The 17,980-nt window shown below is 42.1% G+C and overlaps 1 protein-coding gene across 1 annotated transcript in view; it reads left to right on the top strand.

Moving 5' to 3' along the window:
• KREMEN2 (kringle containing transmembrane protein 2) overlaps positions 1 to 17,980 on the top strand; it is a 41,748-nt gene that overhangs the window by 3,113 nt on the left and 20,655 nt on the right. Inside the window, exon 2 of the mRNA XM_042470976.1 lies at positions 16,581 to 16,847. Coding sequence (XP_042326910.1) covers positions 16,581 to 16,847 — 267 coding nt within the window. The remainder of the gene's footprint in view (positions 1 to 16,580; positions 16,848 to 17,980) is intronic.

The following is a 17,980-nucleotide window of genomic DNA, read 5'->3' as shown; positions in this document are numbered from 1 at the left end:
ATAATAATAATAATAATAATAATAATAATAATAATAATAATAATAATAATAATAATAATAATTCTTAAGGCGAGGAGCAACAATAATTAACAGACAAACATTAGCTTGGCAAATTATGCCAAGGTTTAGGCCACTGGGAAGGGAAAAGGAGAGACTCTCATGAGATGATTCTCCCCCCAATTGGCATTGTTGCTGCGGTTTGCTGGGAGGGATGATGATGATGATGGTGATGATGATGATGATGATGATGATAATGGTGTATTTATTTATTTATTTATTACCCATCCCTACCCATGGATTGAGGCACGGAAGAACAACAATTAACAAACAAACATTAGTTAAAAAGACATTGGTTAAAATACACATCAGTTAAAAGAACAAACAAGATGTATATATATTAAAACAATCTACAGGGTGCTTGGGGAATTTGTGTTGATTATTATTGAGCGAGTGTGATATAGGGCTTTGGATGTTGGACTATGACTTTTGCAACCAGGGCTCAAATTCCACACTGGCTGAGATAGGCTTTCCTTTGGGTCGCCATAAGTTGGAAACAACTTGAAGTCACACAACAACAATTCTTAATATTCTTTTGTTGTTGTTATATCACTGTTGACTACAGTTAACAGCTATCAGATAATTCTGACAGTTGTAGTCTAAAAAAACCTAGCCTCTGATCCAATGTAGACTGATGGCATAAGAGAACAGTAATCATAATAGAAACAGTACTGTAGTTTCTTTACCCAAGAGGGCTTCTGTGATCCAAAAAGGTAACTTCCCCAAATTCTGCATGGAACTTTAGGAAGAATGAAAAGACTGGTCCCTATCCCATTGAGGAATTCAGTGTAAAAACAGTCAGAATAGTGGAAGGATAAAATGTGGAGGTCGGAGCAAATGGGACAAATAACATAATCCTTTCCATGTACATGCAATAATTCAATTCTTTTTTAATATGTCACTTTCCCATGTTTTTAATTGTACTGTTCTTTTAATATTGTGAGCCGTTCTGGGTCCCAGTTCTGGGAAAAGAGTGGGATAATAATAATAATAATAATAATAATAATAATAATAATAAGTTACAACAGGGCAGCCACCACTCCAATGTGGTGCCTTCCAGATGTGTTGGACTATAACCTATGTCATCCCCAGGTAGTGGAACACATGTTTTCCATGCAGAAGGTCCCAGGTTCAATTCCTGGCATGGCCAGTGAAGAGGAATCAGTAACCAGGTGGTGAGAAAAAACTCTGTCTAAAACCCTGGATAGTTGCTGTCAGTCAAAGCAAACAATGTTAGGCCAAATGGACTAGTGGTCTGACTCAGTTTAAGACAGCTGTGTGTGTTCATGCGCCAGCCAGTGTGGATATGCTCTGGGCTGAAGACCAAGTTACAAAATGCTCTCCAGGTATACGGAAAGAATCCATCCATATTCCACACCTCCCTTTCAGTGCCTCTCCCAGGAAAAGAGAAAGGGGCCTGGTTGCTTTCCCAGACCAGCGGGGACCTTAGATGGTCTGTGGATTGTTGAGATGACATGCCGACCACAGTTGCCAAATCGCCCATCCCTTAACTGTGCTTCTGTCCTTTTTCACAGAGTAATTTCTGGACTTGCTTTTGTGTCTATACCATGGCTCCACTAGATTTCCGCAGATGGCAATGGCACACCCCCTCTGAAGAAACTGGCCAAGAAAACCTTGCGATAGGTTCGCCTTAGGGTTGCCATGGCACACAACAACAAATTTAGAGACTAGGCAGTGTGCTGTAGTGGTGGTCGGAGCTATGAGGTGAGCTATGTGGTGTAGTGGTTTGACACTGGAGTTTATCACATGAAGGAGACCAGGAATTTATCCTGTGAATATCCCAGAAAAATCGTGTAATTATGCAAAACAATTTCATACGACATCACACAAAACCTGCCATTAAAGTGGTCACAAAGAAGCATTAACACTTGTCTTTTTACTTCTGGGATTTCAGTGACAATGCATGTCTGATATCACTTTATTTGCACAATTGTGTGTGATAATCATTTGCTCAATTACTCACCATTTGTGCTTTATTTGTGGGATGCTTTAAATGCACTTTAATTTCTCGTTAATGCCGAAATTAGCCCCAGTGTGATAAACTCCTATGACTCTAAAGACCAGGGTTCGAATTTCAACTCAGCCACAAACACCCACTGGGTGACCTTTGGCAAATCACACTCTCTCAGCCTCTGGGTATGGTAACAGCATACCCCTTTTGAATACTTGCCAAGAAAACCCCGTGATAGCTCTGCTGTGGTGCCACAACAAATTGCAGTTCCCAGAATTCCATAGCATTGAGCCATGGCAGTTCAAGTGGTGCAAAATCAGATTATTTCTGCAATGTGGATACAGCCTAAGTTATGAAACACATTGGGTCACCCAAGGCCAGTTACACAATAGCTCTCTTTCTTTTAGTTTCATTTAATCTATCCAACAAGGCTTTCGGGTGATGTTAAAAGCGGTGGAGGTGGTTTTTAAAGGAAAACCATGGAGATTTGCCTGAGTTTCTTGGAAGGAGGATGGAATAAAATTAAATACAAGAAAGTGAATGAGTGAATGTGAATGGCCTTTGCCCAGGAGACAGTCAATACACTCAGATCTTGTCTGGTGGAAAATGGAAGGCTGTTATTTGCCCTCTCATTCCTGGAGCACCATATCCCCAGGTCTCTGAAAATAAATCCCTTTCTGCTGTTTGAAAATAGTGAGAGCCAGCATGGTGTAATGGTTTGAGCTTTGGATTCCAGCTTTGAGGACCAGGGTTCAAATCCCCACTCAGCCATGGAAACCCACTGAGTGACCTTGGGCAAGTCACACTCTCTCAGCCTCAGAGGAAAGCAAAGGCAAACCAATAAATCTTGCCAAGAAAAACTCGTGACTGGGCAAAAATTCAAGCCGAAATTCAATAGGTGAGGCTGGCACACCACTAGAGTAGATGGTAAAGATTCACATGTTGAACTTCTATTGTCTTGTGCATGTAATGTATATTGGCGGTGGAGGGGAAAATATTGGCAGCTACGGTGGGTACAGAACACAAAGCCTCTTAGTTATTTTACGAGGACTGATCACAGCTTTTTTCCATTTCCTTTTCAATTTCAGAAAATGCTGGCCAGCCCCTTCTAATGTAGTTTCTTTCTATTTTCCCACGTTTGGAACTTTAGAAACAGAAAAGGCCAGCTGCAATGCTTCAGATTGCCATAAGGAGGCACTGTAATTCAGCAGGGAGTTGAACCTATTTCTTCCTTTATTTTGTTAATACCATCCCTATAAGGGTCACTTAAAGCCTTTTCTCCGCTGCAGGAGAAATAGTTGACTTTGCTGGGCTTTTCACCAGGAAAGCTTCATGTAACCCTCACTGGTCCCTGATAAATCAAGGATTTCCCTACCACAAGCTTGTATGTTAATACAAGGACGAAAGGCAACTCGGTCTCGTAATGTTAAATGTTGTAGTACAACAACATCTGGAGGGTCTCATACTCTCACACACACCTCTGTTTCATTTATGATTCTAAGGTTTGTTGTTGTCTGCTTTCAAATCATTTCTCACTTATGGCAACCCTATCATGGGTTCTTCTTGGCAATACTTGTTCATGGAGGATGTTGCCTTCCCCTGAGGCTGAGAGAATGTGACTGGTCCAAGATCACCCAGTGGGTTTCCATGGCTAAGCAGGGATTCAAACCCAGTCTCCAGTGTCATAGTCCAACGCTCAAACCGCTACACCACATTGGCTCTATTAAGGCATTTGTTCATTACTTAACTCTTTAACTATCTTTAACTATCTTGTGATTTGTAAAGAGAACATGTGGTTTTTTGAAAGGTAGATGATTTAATACTTTGATGAGAATGATAAGCATTAGGGATTGTGAGCCCCGAAGAACTATGGTTCTGCTATCAGCCCCCCTCCTCAGTCATCTACCAAATGAGATACAATGTCTGGGGATGATGGGTGTTGTAGTCAAGATATCTAGAGAGCCCTGGGTTAAGGGAGGCTGTTAGATTTATGCGGATGTGTGATCTTAGTACTTCTAATCCATGATGTGATTTCAAACATGGAACCAGAAGAGTTGCAGGTAGGGAGAGAGAAGGGTAGTTTTTTAAGATTTCTTAAAATCAAGTGTTTGGCAAATGGAGTGTATTGATCACCCTTTTGTGTAATCTTTTGAATGATTCAGACTCTTGCAAAAAAAACCAAACCCTCAAACTGATCTATTGCAAAACATTTAAGTATGGGAAGGGATAAAAAGCAAAATCTAACAACCACAAGTCTTCAGATTGGCCAAACTGATTGCGGTCCTTTTGTGTGACAAACCAGATTCTCTGTACATAATGAAATCAACTGTGCTCATTTTTCTGTTGTCAATTACAATTTGCCTCAGAAATCAGCTGCATCTCATGGGTCTTCTCACCTCTTGTATTTTACACAGGGCCTTAGTTTTTTCTTCTCCTCTCAGTTCACCCTGAGCTCACCATCACATGGTCCTGCCTTTGGGCCATTGCAATCAAAGAATCATAGAACTGGAGGAGACCACAAAGGTCATCCAGTCCAGCCTTGCCATGCAGGAAGACACAATTAAGTCACAGCCAGACACCCTTGCGGAGCAGTTACTGGAATCAGTATCTTGGAGAAATGACCTTTTTGGGCTATTGTTCCCAGAATCCTTTAGCCAGAATGACTGCTTGCACTAGGGATTCTGGGAGGAGTAATCCAAAAGTCGCTTTTGGGGGGCTTTGTTTTTTTCCTCCCCCACCTTCCTGAAAACCTTGGAGGCCTTTTCCTCCTACACTAGAAAGCAACTGGTGACCAGGGTGACCAGCAGTCCTCCTTTTCCAGAACATGCCCTACATTTCAACCTGTCCAGGAGGAATTTCAAAGTGTCCTCCATTTTGAGCATGGCTAAAAAGCATGAATTTACATTTAGGCAGTCAGCCTTCTTTATCCATGGATTTTTTATCCACAGATCCAAGCATCCACAGCTTGAAAATGTTTTGAAAATATGCATATTCCAAAAACCAAACCTTGATTTTGTCATTTCATATAAAGAACACCATTTTACTATGCCATTGCATTTAATGGGACTTGAGTGTCCACAAATATTGCTATCCACTGAGGGTTTTGGAACCAAACCCTAGCAGATACCAAAGGTCCACTGTATTAGTCCTTTTAGGTTTTATTTGGCAATGTCCTACAGCTTTCTTGAATGTCCTACATTTTGTTATAGCAAATGACATCTGGTCACCCTCCTGGAGATGAATCATGGGGAAATTTTCTGCCTGCAACCCTGCAGAGCCACTGCCAGTCAGAATGCATGATGCTGCATATCGATCCATGTAGGTGGATAAATTGTCTGACCTAGTATAAGGCCGCTTCCTGTATTCTTGTGTTTCTAAAGCACCACCAGCTGCTTCCAGCTGCCAGCTAGGAATCAGAGCATTTTATTACTATATAACCACAGAGATGAGTGAAGGGCAGGATCTGGAGAATGGGAACGGCGTCCCTTTTTCTTCCCTCCCTCATAAACCAGAACTGGAGAACCTGTGTGATTGTTCAGACGGAGATGGATTAAGACATGCTGAGGCCCTAAACGGTGTCATATTTAAGAGAAGCCAAATAATTATTTTTTCCCTCCAACTTTGTTTTTAAATATTCACAGTCTCCTCAAAAACTGAGGCTCTGAATGGTGGCATACTTTGTTTGAGCCAGATGCGGTTGGACTGCACTTCCCGTCATTCCCAACCCCTCTGGTCAGTGGTGATGATGGGCATAATAGTTTATTGGCTTTTAGAATGGGCACAGATTCCCTGCCCCTGTCTTAAAAGCTTTACTACACATTGCAGATAACTCTGATCCCTTCCTTGCTACTGATCCTTACCATGAGTAGTCAGGTGCTTGAACAAGCCAATTCTCTCATCTTTCTCTTGCACCAGTGTATCCTCAGTCTTCTCCATCACTCCCATTTATGGTTGAAGATCCCATGCATTCTTGGAATGAGACTTGAATATCAAGTTCAAATCTAGTGCATTAGCTATTAGAAGTATGCTGTCTCTGTGTTGTTGTTGTTTTTACTGACAATGAGTTTGACACAGGCTGGTCTGTGGTATTTTGCTGTGTCTAGGTACAGAAGAATGGCAGGACTGGCAGTTGAAACTTGGAAACTATCCTCCACCAAATGTCATGCAGTAGCATAATATTTGTGTGGCATACACAGCTCTGTCCTCCACTTTGGAAATTTTAGTATTGGTTGTTGTTGTTGTTAACCGCCTTTGAGTTGATCCTATAGATGAGACATCTCCAAGACTCCCTTTCCTCCACTGCTTTGCTTAGATTCTGTAAATTCATACTCATGACCTCCCTAATAGAGCCTATCCATCTAGTATGCAGTCTTCCTCTCTTTCTACACCCTTCCACCCTTCCTAACATTATTGTCTATTCCAGTGATTTGGGCCTTCTCATGATGTGGCCAAAGTGCACAGACTCAACTTGATCATCTTGGCTTCCAGGGGGATTTCAGGCTTGATCTATTCAAGGACCCATTTCTTTGCTTTTTGGCTGTCCATGGTATCCTCAGCACTCATCTCCACCCATTAATATCCAGTCATTCAGTTCTTTAAAAGAATGGAAATATTTCAAAATCCAAAAATATCCAAAATCCCAAACACCTCTGATCCCAAGCATTTTGAATAAAGGAGTAATCATCTGCACTGTAGAAATAATGTAGTTTGACACCACTTTCACTACCATGACTCAATGGTATGGAATAGTCAGAGTTGTAGTTTTGCAGGATACAGTATTTAGCTTTCTCTGTCAGAGAGCTCCTTTGCCACTACAGACTACATATCCCAGGATTCCATAACATTGCGCCATGGCAATTAAAGTGGTGTCAAACTGCATTATTTCTGCAGCGCAGATTAGACTGGAAACTCAATCCATATAGGAGTCAAAATCTTCATACCCTGAATTTTCTCATTACACCTCGATTGTTTCTTATCTGCATTCCTAAGAAGTAGCATCCTTTACTATCAGAAGGGCCTTCCATTCACTTTCTGGACCTTGGAAATGTTATACTTTGGACTACTGCTGCCAGAATCTTTCAGATTTGGCCACTGGCCAATGCTAGCTGTGAAACTCTACTTTTCTTTCCTCCTTTTTTCTGGGCTAGATTTTGCTTTTGGAGAACAGTAGGCAGGCAAGATCACAGAACTTAAATTCTCCAAGTGTTTCTTTGGTACTTTGCTTCCCGGTTTTCAAACTTTTAGGGAGTAGTGCCTTTTGACATCAACCAAGGAAGCCCTGAATGGACTGCCCCAGACTTTGTGTTCATTGGCACCAGATTCTGGGATAGGCCTCATTACCAGGCAGAGGTGACTAATGGAACATGGAAGTTGTAGTCCCTCAAAAGGTCACTTTTCCAAGCTTTGTACACACAGCCCTTTCAAAGGTGTGAAAACACTCTTGATATATATATTTCTAAAGAGAGGCATTACAGAAATGCTTGGAATTCTTATCTATTCCATTCCTGGTCCTGCTCTGCAGCCTGTTGGCCTTCCGACAGCTGCAGCTCCCAGCGGGAGGAAGCCCTCCACAATAGTACCGAAATAGCTAATCCCGGGTTTGTTGGAAGAAAGCTATTTCCCGCCTGGATGCATTCTGTTCGGTGGCATTCATGTAGCCTTTCTTCTGCAATTCTGTGGCATACAGAGTCCTGAACCATTTGTCCCTCTGATGTCCCACTCCTCATTTTTATGAGGATTTTTCTCCCCTTCTCTCCCTCTCTCAAGGCCATCTCACATTCATGCCTTTATCCGTCCCGTTGCACCCTTAAGATAGGCCATTTCTAGGCCAAAGCGAGCCTGTAGTAGACTCAGCTGCCAACAGGCACCACCTGCTAGACATCCTGGCTCCAGACTCCATAGGCTTCCACATCCCCCTACAAAGAACTCCCCCCCAAACCCTCCTTCCCCCCTACCCTTGCCCACTTCATTTTGCTTTATATCAACCACCTGTTTATTATGTTCTCAGCTATTTCCATCCCCAACAACAGGTGGGGTCTGTCCCCCTGGGGGTTTGTGTCTGCTAGGTTGGAAAGGCATCTAGTTACATGGCGAGAGCTTGGGTTTGGAAAAGCAGGAGTGGCAAGGGATGGGGAGCGAGGAGAGACTCGCGGGGGTCTATATTCCCAGCTGTGGAAGGACATTAATATGTCTGGGATACAAAACAAGGGCAGGCGAGCAGCCAGGATGCCTGGGTTCTCTTGGAGGCATGGAGCCGATAGGCCTGTTCTTTCACCAGCCTCAGTGCTCAGCATTATTGAATCCAAAATCATGCCTGCCAGAGCTGTGCCTTTTCTACACTTCTTTTTAAAAACAAAGGATCAAGATTTTCCAGCAAGGAGATTTACTGTAAATACTCATGTATAGGTCTAGAAATTTAGGTTAAAAGATTAACCCTCCAAAAAACCTGAGTCGACTTATCCATGGGTCAATATAAGTACTGTATTTTAACACACACACACACACACACACATATATTTATGGTGAAAGGCAAGAGTTTAATGTGCCCTGGAAGCACTGACCCCTTTTACTCTCTCCATCCTTTAGTATGTGCACAAATAGTTATGCCTGCTGTTTTCCTTTACTTCATCCTTTACATCCTTCATTACATGCACCTATGTTTTACCCTTGACTTATCCACGGGTCATATCAAAATCCAGAATTTTTGCCCCAAAACTTGCCCTCGACTTATATAGGAGGTTGACTTATAGTCGAGTATATACTGGGCGTTCTACAACTTGTATTTGTTGTTGCCATTGTGCAGTGGTGTCACCAAGAGGGTGTGGGGGGTTCAGACCGCACCAGGTGGCACCCTAAGCGGGGGTGATACCACTGCGCCTCAAACATCTGCTTTTTGGCAGAAATGCCCAGTGGCATTCACTTGTGTCTCTTTAAAACGCTGAAGGGATGGTGTGAGTGGGGTGAGGCTAAGTGGGAGGAGAAAGGAGGGGCCCCAGGTTTCTTCTTCTTCTTCGTATTATTATTATTAAATTTAAAATATGTAAAAAAAATTAAATTTTATTCTTTTAAAATTTTCTTTAAAAACGTCATCTTTTACCAAATTTTCATTTCAGTCACATGAAACTATGTACATATAAATACATTTAGGCAGTGCATATGCTATTGTAATTGAAAGGTATAATTTTAATTTTGCTAGTTGTTTTATGTCAGAACTATTACCTCTACAGTCAGTGGTCTGCAAGAATTAAGATTAATGATTAACGTTAGTACAAAAAACATTGCTAAAATTTCTGTATGATGTGGGATGGGAGGAGGTCAATGCAGGGTGTGTGTGTGTGACACTATGAGTTACCGCACTCGGTGACGCCAACCCTAATGACACCACTATTGTTGTGTACCTTCAAGTCATTTCTAACTCATGGCAAACCTAAGGCAAACCTATTGTGGCATTTTCTTGCCAGGATTTGTTCAGAGGGAGTTTGCTTTTGCCTTTGTCTGAGACTGAGAGAGTGTGACTTGTCCAAGATCACCCAGTGGGTTTCCATAGCCAAGCGGGAATTTGAACCCTGGTCTCCAGAGTTGTAATCCACTCTCAAACCATTACACCATGCTGGCTCTCGCAATTGTGTAGAATGACATAAACCCTGCCCTTTTACATAGAGTTGCTTTTGGAGTGTACTGTATTTTTTCTTCCACACTTCATGAGGAGAGAGTGAGACTTGCAACATAATGCACAGATTTCCCACTTGTTGATTGCTAAATCACTGCTTAGAAAATTTACTTACTTATCATATCCTGCCACTTAATTCTGTTGGCTTTTCTAGCTCTTTTTAAAATGCCCCTTGTTTTTCACTCTTCCTATCACTTTCCCCCTTTGTCCCCAACTTACTTCAATTGCTGCAAATTAAATTTAAAGCACAAATGTGGTTTGCACTCACTTAACCCAGCAGCATTGGAAGAACAGGAGGTGACAGAATCTTTTCCAGTAGGTTTAGGCAAATGCAAACTGCTGCAGCCTTGCCTAGCCTGTGTGTTCTTCCTCATTAATAGTTTTTGGCATCTTGACCACACTCTGATGTGGTTTGGCCTCATGTGTCTCACTTTTCATCTCTGAAATGCTGGCGGGTACAATTTATACTGCGTGTATGTGTGTGTATTCAAGTTGCCTGTCGACTGGCAGCCCATAAATTTCATAGGGTTTCTTAGGCAAGGAATTTTATAGAGTTTTCTTAGGCAAGAAATACTCAGAGATGGCTTTGCTAGTTCCTGCAGCATCCAAAATCTGCCAGCTAATATAGCTATGGCTGAGGTGCTGAGAAGTCCAGAAAACTATATTGTTTCTGTTTTGTGCTAAAAACCCTGCTGCTATTATTATCCAGGCTTCTTTGCATTCCCAAACCACACTACTACTACTACTACCTCCTCCTCCTACTTCAAAAATCTCAGCCCTCAGCTCCAACCCAATGCACTACTGGCTGTTCAATATGTTTTGAAAGTCCCAGTCTTTTCTAGGGGCCATGTTTTCTCATACAGATTCTCCATCATCTTGGTCTAGAATGGAATGAGACAATAGAAGCTTGATGTGGTGAAATACTGGGCTAACTTCAATTACTTCAGACTATGCAGCAGCAATCACAGTTTTGCAAATGTTACTTTTGGGGACTTACTACAACTTCTAGAATCCCCTGATGAGTGGGCTGAAAACATAAATCTAACAGATTTGTTCCATTCTGCTAGTTTCCCATTTATAGGGATTTTGTTTATATTTGCAAGGAACATTTAAAAAATTCAGAAGTTACAACTCCCAGAATCCCCCAGTGACTCGGTTGAGGATCCTGGGAGTTGTAAGCTGTAAACATTTGAATGTTCCTTACAAACATAAACAAAATATCTGGACATGGAAAACTAGCAGAATGGGAGTTAGTTGGCTAGGATGAGCATGATAGATTTTTACTTTTAAGGAAATCAATGTAATCCATTGGTTTTATTGTACATGCATCCAGAGTTATACTCTGAAATCTGTTTCAATTTTACAGTCCATTTCATTTCTTCTGTGTCCTACCAGCTTATTCTACTGTTGCCTATATAGACCAAGCCTTCAATCTGGAGTTACAGGCTAACACTGTATATGTTCAGAGGCTCTCTTGTCTGTCTTGTTATTAGGCTATCCATGCCCTTGGGTTGGTCCAGTGTTAAAAATGAGTTCTTTTGGTGGTATGGGGAGACCTAGAACCCAACTCTTTCCCTCTTGGGGTGAAGAGAGCGCATTCTTGACCTTGCTGGAGGTCAAAGAGAGAGATGGGTAGGTTCTTGTCCATCTTATCCCCCTCCTCCTTCCTCCTTTGTGCTTTGCCTGCACTTGACTGTCTTGGCATGGCCGATTAAATGCGCCTTTGAACTCTTTGATCCTCCTCCATTCCCTCCTCTCCCAAATATAAGATCTAAAAGGGTCTCCTGTGTTTCTCTTGCCTCCAGCCAAGGCTCACGCGACACCCTCCACACCGATTCCCCTTTGAATCTTCAAAGCCTTTGCATGCTTTAACTGATTACACATTTAGCATCTCTAATCTCTTTTTGGCCCCCACCCTGGAGGCAGCCTTGGGACGTGTCCCTCTTCTTTCAAGCTTGTCTTGTCACGCTTGCTCTGATGTTCCTCCAGCTCCACATTTCAGCGATTGGGAGTGGGGGGAGGCAGCTGGAGGTCTCTTTGTCAACTTCCAGAAAAGACAAGACCCTTCCTCTTTCTGCCGGTCTTCTCAGATCTTGTCCTTCCTCTAAAACTCTTGGCCAAAGCAATGCGCTCGGAATATGTGCCAGAGATGTACACTTAAGCCTTCCCGTCGCAGAGACAAATGCTGTACTTGGTTAATCTGAGAAACGAAAGTGTTTCTGAGCAGGCACAGAATACAGTTTCCTTGCCATTCATTATTTAAAATATGTCCTCACCACTTGGGAAAAGTGACATTTTTGGGCCCGCAAGTTCTGGAAAACGTAACCTTACAAAGATCTGGAAATCAGGCCTTGGCTCTTCCTGAAAAACCACAGATTTCTTTTTGTTGTTGTTAATTGCTTTTTCTGTATTGTTTATGAATTAAAAAGCAGAAGCTAGTGGTGCAGCTAGGTCACTATAGACCTTGGACATGATGTTCTTATGGAGTCATCCCCCTCAGCCCCTATTCACTCAACTTTGTGCATTGCTTCAATTATGAAGCACACAGTTAACTTTCTGAGCATCTCAGCTGCTGTTCTTTGCTTCTACACAGTGGCATCCCTAGGGTTGGTGTCACCTGGTGTGGTAACACATAGTGTCATTCCCCCACCCCCGCATTAACATCCTCCCATTTCACATCATACTTAGTAATGTGTTGGGTTTTTTTTTTTTTTTTTTTGGCATTGTTACTCATAAATCGTAATTCCCATATACCACTGAATGTAATGCTAAGAGCTGTGGCATGAACAACTAGCAAAATTAAAATTATACCTTCAAATTACATTATCATACACACAACCTAAATGTATTTACATATACATAGTGACAATTTGGTTAAAATGTGATGTTTTTAAAGAAAATTTTAAAAGAATTTTTAAAATTAAAAATTTCAATTTTTTAAAATTTATTTTTTAAATTAAAATTTTCATTTTAAAAAAATTAAAATTTTGAAATTTGAAATTTGAAATTTTTTAAATTAGAGGTCTCTCTTTTCTCCTCCCACTGTGCTTCACCTCACTCCCACCATCTCTTAAAGAATTTTAAAGGGAAGCAGGTGAATGCCATAGCCTGTTTCTGCCAAAGGGTAGGTGTTCGAGGAGCAGTGGTGTCACCTGCCTTTGTGTGTCACCTTGTGTGATCTAACTCCCCCCCCCCCCCCCGTATCCCTCTAGTAATGCCACTGCTTCTACATTCCTACATTCTACATTCCTTTCATATTAGAACAGTGGTGGGCTATATGGCCTATGGGCTGCAGGTGGTCCAGGGAGCCCATTCTGCCACTTCCCCATCTATGTTGTTATATGACAGGGCAGGTACACCAAGGTTTCCTCATGTGCCATGTTTCTCAGATGGCAGGCTCCTGACCAGGGTGGCCAACTGTCATAACCACAAAGTAGGACAAGGCACCGCAAAATGTAGGATGTTCAAGAAAAGTGTAGGGCATTACAAAATACCATGGGCCCTTGGTATCCACTGTGGTTTGGTTCTAGGACCCCCTGTGGATACCAAAATCCATGGATGCTCAAGTCCCATTATTTATTTTATTTTATTTTAATTTATTTAATTTCTATGCTTCCTTTCTCCCAGAAAGGGACCCAAGGCAGCTCACAAATGAAAACGCTTTAAAAACTTATTACAGTGAAACAATGCAAATATCACATAAAAACAATATAAAATGACAAACATTAAAACCACAATAAAGCCACAAACCATTAAACACAGTGGCATAGTAGAATGTCATCCTCTGAGCCTGAGGGAATGTGACTCGTCCATGGACACCCATGGGTTTCCAGGGCTGAGATGGGATTCGAACCCTGATCTCCAAATTCATAGTCCAGTGCTGAAACTACACCATTCTGACCATTTATTATGCTGACCCATTCTCCAGTTTTATGGCCTTCCAGGCTGGGGGATTCTGGGTGCGAAGCTTTCACAACCTTTCAGTTTTGGCCCCAGACAGCAGCACTTGCACCCATCCACAAAGAATTGCCCATCCTAGTGTTAGCAACACACACACACACACACACACACACACACACATCTTTTTGTCCATTCTGATTTGTTTGTTTTTTAAAGATGGAAATATTTTGAACATGGCCAGTTTAAGCTTGCTTACATCACTGGGTTTTGCTGCTAAAGAGGTTAATAGCAGAATTGGCACCACTTTGTTGTAGAGCAAAGGTGTGAGGTTTTCAAAGTACCAATAATAACATGAGAGAATCTGCAACCATGTACTTACTTGGCTGGTCACTTCCTGCCTATAAAACCTTTGAAATAAGAAAAGGAAGGATTCTGTGGCCAAGCGCATCTCCATCAGTAGGCCCCGGCATGCCCAAGCCAGTCCAGATACTGATGCTGGGGCTCTTTTCCCTCTGCTCTCTTTACTGTCTGCTCCAAGGATGTTCCTCTGGGAACCTCCTGGCTTGTGAAACCCTGGATGTTGGCCCAGCTGCATCACTTAGCTGATGTAATGTCATTGTAAACAATGTGACCCTAGACATTAATTTACTTAGAAGTAACCACTATTGAACACAACAGAACTTTCTTCTGCTTAAAGATCCCAGAAACATTGTAAGACTGAGTTTCTAGCAGAGAACCCATTGATTTGCATCTTTGCATCAGCCACCAATTTGCCAGAAGTAACTTGTAAAGTTATGTCTAAGAAGTAATTATGTACAGTTATAGACCCAGGTTTCTCACTCCTCCCCTAGAGAGTTGGTTACTGTTACAGATACATTTTAAAAAACAGTTCTTTACTGGATCTCATAAGCAACTATGTGTAGTTCAAACATATAGCCGTGTTAGTCTATAGAATCAGTATGTAGAGAGATCTTGTAGCACCCTTGAGACCAACTGAAAGAAAGAAGTTGGCAGCATGAGCTTTTGTGGACTTCAGTCTACTTCCTCAGATGTTATTTTTTAAAAATGAATGTACGGATTCTGCATCCATGGACACACCCATCCATGGCTTGAAAATATATATATATATTAAAAATCCAAAAAGCAAACCTTAATTTTGCCATTTTATATAAGGAACACTATTTTATTATACCATTGTAGATCATGAGACCTGAGCATCTATGAATTTTGGTATCCACAGGGGGTCCTGGAACCAAACCTCAGTAAGGGTCCACTTTACTGACCTACTTTACAGTATTATTGAGACATCCTTTATTGATGTTTTTATAATGTTGACCCCATTTTTAGGCCAGTTTGGTGGCTATGGCTGCTTGCAGCGTGGCATGGTGACAAGCTAGTGGTGGAAGCAGAATCTGTAGACTGGAATGTGAAAATCTGTCAATCTCATCTGTTTCTCAATATCCCACTGGCATTCTTGCTGTGCCTCGCTTCTGTATCAGGTTACGAGATTTGTCCTTTGCTTCTTGCATAGACATTCTTACTTAGGTTTGTGTTTCTTTGTTCTGAATGTAGGCATTTTATACACTTTTTTTTAAGTATCTGTTTTTGTATGCAGTTTGTCCATTGACAGAAGTGAGTTTGTGCTCATTTATTTCAATTTTTATCATGTGGATTTTTTAAACATATACATGGTTTTGGGTGCAGTCTCCTCTTCTGAAACACATATACAAGCCTGGAAAATTAATAACTTTCCTAGATAAGATAAACACTATTCTATGGCTGGTCTTTGGAGATTCAAAGTAGATATTACTGTAATGTGAATGCAACACATTTCCATTTTATTCTGGAGATCCAGATTTACATCCCCATTTAGTGATGAAACTCACTCAGTGTCCTGGGGCCAGTCACCAACCCATAGCTGGTGGAAAAAAGAATGGGGGTTCTCTATTTGCCTATTGATCTCTTTATCCACTATGTAGTTTAGTTTACTTACTACACTGTTGATGCTTTGTTGTTGTTGTTGTTCTTGTCATTGTATGCTTTCAAATTGTTTCTGACTAATGGTGACCTTTAGGTGAAACATTTACAAGGTTCTTTGGGCAGGATTTGTTCAGATTGGGTTTGCCATTGCCTTTCTCTGAGACTGAGAGAGTGTGACTTGCCCAAGGTCACCCAGTGGGTTTTCATGGCTCAGGAGGAATTTGAACTAGTCTCCCAGAGTCCTTGTCTGGCACTCAAACTGATATTCCACTGGCTCTCTTGGTGCTTTAGCTTCTGTTAAACTTCTGTGAGGACAAGTATCCTTGCATGGATGCATAATGTGCAACCCTGAGTTATTTAGAGAAAGGATGGTGCATAATGTATCTGCTGGGGTTTGGTTCCAGGACTTCCCATTGATACCAAAATTCATGGATGCTCAAGTTCCATCAAATACAATAGCACAGTGAAATGGTGTCCCTTATATAAAATAGCAAAATCAAGGTTCACTTTGGAATTTACATCTTTTTAAAAAAATGAATAAATAACATTCAGATTCCCAGTTTGGCCATGAAACCTGCTGGGTATCTTTGGCAGGTCACATGCTCTCAACCTCAGGAAAAAACAATGGCAAACCTCCTCTGAACAAATTTTGCCAAGAAAACCCCAGGATAGGTTTGCCTTAGGGGTCACCATAAGTTGGAAACGACTTGAAGGCACACAACCAGGGACGTAGCCGGGGGGGGGGGGGGGGGGGGGGGGGGGGCCGCCCCCCCCCTTCCATTAGAATGAATGGTGTGTGCTGCTGCGCCGCCACACTCAAGCCCCATTATAATGGTGGCACTTAGTCTGGACCCCTCCCTTCCAAAAATCCTAGCTACGTCCCTGACACAACAACAACAACAGCAAACTATTAGTACTGTTTCAAATGGGAAGGCTCAAGTGTGTACATCAGGAAATGCTGACCATCCCCATCTCACCTTTTCTCTCTTTTGTTGCCCCCAGAGTTATCTGAATGTTTTATGGTGAATGGGGCTGATTATCGGGGTTCACAGAACAGGACCTCACTTGGGAGCACTGGGCGTGCCTGCCTCTACTGGAATCAGACTCGCGAGCATGCCTACAACACAGCCAAGTACCCCAATGGCGAGTGGGGCCTGGGCAGTCACAACTATTGCCGGAATCCAGACGGTGATGTGCAGCCCTGGTGCTACATCTCAGAGAATGAGGAAGGCATCTACTGGAAGTACTGCGACATCCCGACTTGCCACAGTGAGTGTGGGACCCAGGGCAGGCTTTGTGTGCATAGCCCGGAAAGTTGTCTCTTTCTGCTATTATTTCCAGAATTCCCCAGCCAGTGTATGTGTGTGTGTGGGGGGGGGATTCTGGAAGTTTTGGACCCCAAAATTATGACATTTTCCAGCTCTGATTTGATTTTCTCAATGGTGCTGTTGGACAGCTCAACTTAGGACAGCAGCCAACAAACACACTACTGTACTGCTGAAAAGCTGGCTCGGGAGGACAGACATGGCTGGGAGGCTGCCGCCACTCCAGCACTTATTGCCTGAGGCAGCCATCTCACATGCCTTATGGTAGAACATGTGATTAAAGTGCAGCCTTTCCGATGAAGATTTGGCTAGTCGTTCCTTTATAGCCAAGCAATCTCTGCTTCTCACACTGAGATGCTTCCAACATGCTGTGGCAGATGAACAGGAATTGGGGGAAAGATTGGGAAAGCTAACACATGTGCATCAGAGAGGTGTGTGGGTGTTTCGCCAAGAATTGCTTCACTTAGTCCTAGATGTTTCTGACAGGCTCTGTGCAGCCATAAAATAACCCATCTGTGTGAATTACAGAGATGACGAAGAACTGCACATTCTTGTCCCATTCATCCAATCCATTTCTACTTTCCTCCTCTTCACCTGTTGTCTCCCCTGTGACAAATTTTAAATTTAATTCCCTGGAGTAAGGATCTGTCCTCAATTATATTGTAAATATATTGCATAAATTAAACAAAACAGTCACTGTGCAGTAGCACCATTTGCTGCTGGTACATTTCCAGCACAATTCAGAGTGTTGGTTATGGCCTATAAAATTCCTTATGGCTCAGGTCCTGGCTATTTGAAGGGATATATCTCCCTATATGAGCTTAAGATCTTCAGGAGACACCCTTCTCTCTGACCCAGTAACTCCTCAGTCATTTTTGGTGGGAGCAAGGGAGACATTCCCCCATTCGCCCAACACCTCTCAATTTTTGGGAGGTGCCAAATGGCCAAAATAAATTCCAGGGGCACAATAACGTATTTTGGCCCATTCCTTCACAACCTGATCTGGGTCTGAATGATCATAAAGCTGGCCTGAGAAGATAGACATAGGATGAAATGCCCTAGTGTATTAGACTGTTC

Source organism: Sceloporus undulatus, chromosome 6 (genome assembly GCF_019175285.1).
Source record: "Sceloporus undulatus isolate JIND9_A2432 ecotype Alabama chromosome 6, SceUnd_v1.1, whole genome shotgun sequence".
Classification (NCBI taxonomy): domain Eukaryota; kingdom Metazoa; phylum Chordata; class Lepidosauria; order Squamata; family Phrynosomatidae; genus Sceloporus; species Sceloporus undulatus.
Note: the sequence above shows the minus strand (reverse complement) of the source record. Positions and strands in the feature narration are given on the sequence as shown.